Source organism: Olea europaea, chromosome 8, assembly GCF_002742605.1.
Source record: "Olea europaea var. sylvestris chromosome 8, O_europaea_v1, whole genome shotgun sequence".
In the NCBI taxonomy this organism is placed as follows: domain Eukaryota; kingdom Viridiplantae; phylum Streptophyta; class Magnoliopsida; order Lamiales; family Oleaceae; genus Olea; species Olea europaea.
The window spans coordinates 17684614-17691349 of record NC_036244.1 but is presented as its reverse complement, the minus strand read 5'-3'; the positions used below and the strand labels follow the sequence as shown (position 1 = coordinate 17691349).

General features: G+C 40.0%; 1 protein-coding gene across 3 annotated transcripts; it reads left to right on the top strand.

Annotated features, from left to right (window-relative positions):
- The first annotated feature begins 6 nt into the window (after positions 1-6).
- Positions 7-2697, top strand: LOC111399037. Of its 3 annotated transcripts, none has more exons than XM_023026243.1 (3): positions 7-242; positions 1405-1785; positions 1890-2697. In XM_023026243.1, the coding sequence occupies exons 2-3, from the start codon at positions 1522-1524 to the stop codon at positions 2193-2195; spliced, it is 570 nt and encodes a 189-aa protein (XP_022882011.1). In that variant the 5' UTR covers positions 7-242; positions 1405-1521; the 3' UTR covers positions 2196-2697. The 3 variants fall into 3 exon arrangements, with proteins under 3 accessions (XP_022882011.1, XP_022882010.1, XP_022882009.1); XM_023026242.1 differs by having other exon boundaries at positions 7-300; XM_023026241.1 differs by having other exon boundaries at positions 7-1785.
- The last annotated feature ends 4039 nt before the right edge of the window (positions 2698-6736 follow it).

Below are 6736 nucleotides of genomic sequence, written 5' to 3'. Positions count from 1 at the left end.
GACAAACGCCCTTGCATCTTGCTGTCAATTTTTTGTGGTGAACGTCGTCGGTCAAACACTATGCTCGCCCATTTCCGGCGTGCCCCACGTGCCGGCGTGCATATCAGGTTCCCCCAAATGACGCATAACATTGAGGCTCGAATTCACAATCGAGTTGCGCAAGAAATTACTGTGATTCTGATCTGCAGCAAATAAAAATGGCCTACAACATTGGCGGTTTCGGTTATTACCCGGAAAACATAGTACGCTTGAAACTCAACTATTTCCCTCCTCCCAACTCTCTACATCCCTATTCCGTAGGTATAGACACAGCGTCTGAACCTTTATGACACCGACATCACTTGCCGTATGATGTACTGTAAATTCGTTGTTATCCCCTTCACTACTCCGTCTTTAATTGTTCATTCTGGCTTGTGACTTGAATGTCGTTTGTATCGCAAGTGGCATGCCTCTGTAAGTTAACAACGTCGGACTGCCAGTTTCGCGTTCGTTATATAAGAGAGACCTCTTTGAGTTGTTATGTGTGCTTCTGCTTGCTAATATAATTTTTTTTCCCAATCTTATTTGTTCGTTTGAGTAAATATGTGCCTCACTGTTAAACATTTGCAAGATCAGTTGGACTAGGCACCGGCTTGAGGTGTGCTTCACTTGGTATACGAGGAAACGTGTGTAAGTTTGTGGCTTTTACCGAGTATGGTGGAACGGTTTCCTGCTTCTTGGAGTTCAAATTGTAGACTGTTGTTCGATTTCACGAAAACTATTTTCCTTTGTCAATATAACTATTTTTGTCAAGTGAACTAAGGCTGAGGAATATCGACCGTCGGCTTACTAGTAATTTTTTTCGTATTTATACAGTGGCATAACAATGTATTTGCAAAGCCTTCCTTCCAAATATACTCTTGTTATTGCAATAAGCAGATGGGAATTGCCTATTTTTCCTAAGTGCAGTTTGTAAGGGGAAATTGGCACATGGGTTTGATCCAAGGCAAAAAATTATTCTACTAATGAAACCATGATTTCAATTCACAAACGTCACATGTTCTGTTATTGGCTCACGTTCACCGCTTCACCACTGCATTGTCATCTTGCCCCTTTCGTTATTTGCTTGTGATCTGTACACTTTCCTCAGTTATGACTATTGAGCTGTGCTAATGCAACACACAAGTTCACCTGCCTGCTTATAAGAGCTATTACCTTTTCTACTACTGCACAATCTTTGTACTTATTTTTTTATGAGTTATTTAGTACCACAAACATCACACACCAATGTAGTTGCCAAATGCACGACATTAGATTGTAGATTCACTTAAGTACAACCCGCACGATTATGTCAGTGAATCCATTTTAGTGTAATAGTCTTTTCTCACAAGTTCTGACAACTCTGTTGCTCAACATGTTTTGCAGATTTACACGACACAAAATCCGGACTCCATGCAGGGCGCATCATCGAACCCTAACCTTGAGAAGAAGTCGGAGGGTCGCAAGTGTGCTAGATGGGAACCTCGAGAGTAGAAGGACTTCATGTCCGCCGCCGAACACGTCACTGCAGAGGGACATCCTCGGGGAAAGTGCTTCTCGTTAACCAAGTGGGAGCGTTTACGCGGATTGTTCAACAAAAATGCCGGGAAGGACTGGACTATCACAGAGCTAAAAAACCATTGGGGTGCTATGCGCATAGACCACAAACCACTATTTGAGTTTCTCCAGTGCACGGGAATAGCTTGCAGTGTTAGCACTAGGGGCAAAATAGACGCGCCAAAATGGTGGTGGAAACAGAAAATTAAGGTATTGATGGACTCTAATTTGCGCTACTCTTGCTTTACTTAGAAACGGTCTTACATGCGAACAACTCAATAACGATGTACTAATGCTCCTGTGTTTCATTGCAGGAGAACCCTCGGTATGGAAAGTTCAAGGACAACGACAACACGAAAATATACCATAAATACAGCCGTTTGTTTGGAGGTAGTTGTGACTCCATGAAGTATGCACTGACACCCACGAAGCTGTCTCAACGTGGGTTTGACTTGGGTGCCAACACCGACTCAGATGATCCGAATGACACATTACCTATCAATGTTGAGACTACTGATTCGAGCGACGGCCCGACACCAGGACGAGTGAGCTCCTTGATGAATATCTCCCATCGCCGAAGCAATGAGAAACGTAAGAGAAAACATGCGAAGGGAAATTAGAAGAAGTTCTGAGGGAGGTTTCTGAGTCAGTGGATAACCTCATTTGCGCATCGAGGGAGATGGCCTCGGTGATTCCCACAAAAGAAGAGGGCCGAATGACTCTCCACGAGTGCGTAGATGATTTGCTTTCGACTGGACTTGTCGAAGCCGGGGATGAGTTGCACATCTTCGCGTTGTGGTTCCTAAGGAATTTTGGCAACCGTGTTGCGTACAGTACTGCTAAAACTTCGGAATTGAGGTACAAGTGGATCGCGTATTGCTTCGAACGCGATAAAATGCCAGGTTTTGAGAGCCGGTAATCGTGCTTCCATTGTATGTGTCATATGTATGGATTCGCTTCTACGCTTTGCTATTGTAGTTTTCGACCGTACGACTTGTAGTAATAATATTTTGTTGTTCTAGTTCCTGTATGCGAGTTTCTCGAACTACGCACTTCGCTACTGATGTTTTAGTGATTAATGTATTGAAAATGGTTTAATGTGACTGGTTTTCATGCTTTTCCAGAAATAATTCATTCCCGTGAACTCCATTACTACCGAAAGGCTATGAAAACCTCTCGAAAACCAAAAATGTTGGCCAAAAATACTTCATGGCCAAAGACTCCATTATAACCTATAGTCAAAAATTCTATACTAATAATTTTTAATTATGTCATTAGTTCTGCAAGAGCTAAAACTTTAAACATGAATAATTTGGTAGCAGAGACTCAATTATTACTTAAAGGCTGTCATTCTACTCCTTCAGTTTCAGAATATGTCCGTAGCTGTAGAGAAGCAAAAACTATCCTAGAAATAAGGCCCTCCCAAGGACTCAATTTTTACGTACAGTAAAAAACTCTTCACCTATAAGTTTGAACTATGTCACTAGTTATGGAAGAGACAAAACTTCACACATAAATAATTGGGTAGCATAGAATCCATCACTATCTAAAAGCTGTCATTCTACTCCAACAATTTCGAAATATTTCAACATCTATGAAAAAGCAAAAACTTTCCAAAAATAATTCGCTCACGCAGACTCCATTATTGCCAATTCTATGTCAGTGTATTCCATATAATTTTGATATACGTCTATAGTTCCGGAAGAACCAAAACTTTGAACAGAAATAATTTGGTACCATAGACTTCATTATTACGTAAAGGCTGCCATTCAACTCTTAACATTTTGAAATATGTCAATAGCTTTGGCGAAGCCAAGATTCTCGGCATGATACAACAAAGATTTTACCTTGTCAGTGCACTTTCTGCATGCCTCCTACTGGAATCAATAATTGTGGGCACTAATTATTCGGTATTGGTTGCATGCATTGCAAAGGTTCCGACTATAAAAAGGGAAGTGATAACTGGTGAAATATCGGGCAAAGCAAATATCATCCCAATCACAGATGAATTTTGATGCTCCCACATATTGTAAAATTTTTCACGTGCCATGGTCTCGCTTCGAGGAGATGACAGACACGTCTTGTTCTCACACGTCATCGGAGACCGATTGTGACCTCGTGTTGAACTCTTGTTCGGATGACGGCTCGGATGAAGACGTACTGCAGCAGCTGAAGGCGGATATGGTGTCATGGCTACAATATTGTCGTATCACTGAGCGGATGGTGCGCCAATAGCTCGTCCCAGATAAGGGCCACCGTTACTTATTTCCTACCACACGAAGCGGCCATATTTTTATGTTGCAGAATATGCATGTATATCCGCAAACATGCTTTTAGGAGTTCAAAATGTACCCGCCCATGTTCAGGCACTTTGTACATGTTCTGAGAGATTGCTATGGATTGGAAAGCAGTACAAACATCGATATATATGAGCAAGTGGGTATGTTTTTATGTATACTGGCGCAAGGGAAGGGATATCTCCAGGTGCAAATGCTGTTTGGACATTCGCTGCAGACCATCGGCCATTATTTCAGGCGCGTACTTTGCATCTTCGGTGCGTTGGCAGCAAACATGATACGGCCTCATGAACACTACAACCATGGCGCTGCACATCATCACCCCGATCCAGAGTGATATCCATTGTTTCAAGCATGTTTATGTTGCTGCAAGTTGTATCGATCGCCACAAAATTATTTGTCCTTGCATAACTAGTATTTGACATGATTGCAAATGGATGTCGCAGGATTGTATTGGTGCTATCGACGAGACCCATGTGTGGACGGTGTTGCCACGACGTAAACGAATTAACTTCATAGGCCGAAAAGGGGTGCCAACTCAGAATGTCTTGGCCGCTTGCGATTTTAACTTGTGCTTCACATTTGTGTTGCTCGGAAGCATGGGCCCCACGCATGACAGTCGTATACTAGCCCGCGCTGTGCATAGTCCGGACATACATTTTTCGGAATTGAGAGATGGAAAATATTACCTGTGGACTCTGGATTTGCACATCGACTGGGTTACATGGCACCATAAAAAGGGTCGGACATACGGCATCACTTTCAAGAATTTCACGATCAAGGTGGTGGCAGACGTCGATTTAGAAATGCACACGAAAAGTTCAACTTTCACCACTCATTACGTCGAAACATTATTGAGCGTGCGTTCGGAGTCTGGAAGCAAAGATGGAAAATTCTAGACAGGATGCCTAGTTATTCATATCGAGCCCAAATCGCTGTGGTTGTGGCAGCAATGGGTGTCCATAATTTTCTATGACGCAACGGACAACTTGAGGAAGGCTTCCGCAGGCTAAGGAAGTTGACGACGAAAAAGTCAAGGTTGAGTTACCAGATGAGGAAGACGAAGCCGCAGCGAAAGAGGATGCGGTTGCGAAAGAGAATTTGCCGTGGACCCAGTTACGAGATTACATAGTGCACACCATACGTCGACTAGGTGAATGCGAAATTGTTGTTGTAATCCGATATAAAAGCGCAAATTACCAATTAAATAAATGTTGTGATGTGTGAATTTTAGTTGATGCCATGCTTGCAAAAATCTTATTTTCACAAAACGAACGCCCGGAAGTTAATAGCATGCCGACGTCGTTTGAATTTGGATTTTTTGTATTGTGTCACGTATGAAATCGTTGGCAACCAGGTAGTGGAATTACATGGGCATTAAAGTGATTTGCTGAGATAGTGGTTGTGTTGAAAAATAGGGAATTTAACATTTTCAAAGATGTGTTAGGATCTATGCATGCACTATATTTGTGGGTCACTCTCGCCATCAATTGTTGACCGAAGAAAATGGGAATTCATGGGAATTAATGGGGCTCAAACACAAGCTTTCGTTGAATCTTTTAATAACTTTCTAGGATTTAAAAAGTTTATAAATATTCAAAATAAATTTTTTGAGACTATCTAAAAGTATTGTTGCATTTAATTGTGAGTTTTATAAATTTTTAAAAAGTCTCAATATATTCAATTAAATTTTTTTAGAAATCTCTATAAGCCTTGGTTTATTCAAATTTTAATGACATTTAGAGACTTTTATAAAAGTTTCGAATGTACTAATTTTTAGGCAAAAAGTACTCAAATAAAATTTTTAAGTTCCCAAAAGTCTTTTGAATTCTACAAGAATTTATAAAAAAATTTAAAATGAAAGTTTATGGAAGTCTATGAAAAATGTCCACTAATTCCATATAAATCTACAAAAAATTCATGAAATTCACAAAAATCATTACTTAAAAAATGTCCATCAAAGTTTTCGAAAGTTCAAATTGAATACACCCTTTACGCTCCTCAACTGCACTTTAAATTCAATTCTTCATTAATCTAGAACACGTGGAATTTTAGACTTAACTATGAGTTACACTTGAATATGGAATTTTATTTAGATTTTTCATTAGATGTGTTAAAAAATAAATACTTACTGTCCTACATGGTACCATCGTCTAGTGAAGAGCCGCCGCCTTCCCTAAGTGACTTTAACTCATTGGGTGAGACTGGAACATCCAATAGGATGACGGCTCCTCATCGGACGACCATACCATTCAAGTATCTCTTGTGTGAAAATGATCGTACCATGCGGCATGATTCACATTTGAGAAGTGCTACAATTACAGCACTTTTGACAACTTTTGTTCACAATCATCTCATATGCAATGGGTGGGGCTCACGATTAAAATAATCGCAAATTCCACCTTTGTAAGAGGACTGTGAACAATAGTGTAAAAAAAGTGATGTATACGTCATGTTTCCCTTCACATTTAGGTGATCTTATATGACAAGGAAAAAAATTGGAAATAGCAACGAGAGTAGGCTCGGACTATTAAGATATCCAAACTCATACAAAAGCACCTATGAGAATTTTCTGCGACGGGCAATTGTTGCATAAGTCAGAGGAAGGTTGCATACCAAAAAATAATCCATGCAATTTTAGAGGAATCAATCACCGAATCAAGTATATCAATTCAAATATTGGACTATGTTCTTGCCTTCTTGGTTTATATATAGTAATAGTCAATGATAAAAATCAAATGTGTTCAGTTATCGATGGAATATTTAACAAGGATTTGCTAAGTCCAGCTGATAAATTTCAGAGAGAAAACATATTAGATTGCATATATTACACGGCTAATATTTGTTTGATTCTCCTCCAATAG

Excerpts from the sequence above, each read along its gene's own strand:
- LOC111399037 (XM_023026243.1), top strand. The coding sequence starts at position 1,522 with ATGTCCGCCGCCGAACACGTCACTGCAGAGGGACATCCTCGGGGAAAG. Across the intron at positions 1,786-1,889 it reads GGTGGAAACAGAAAATTAAG|GAGAACCCTCGGTATGGAAA; the intron begins GTATTGATGGAC and ends GTTTCATTGCAG.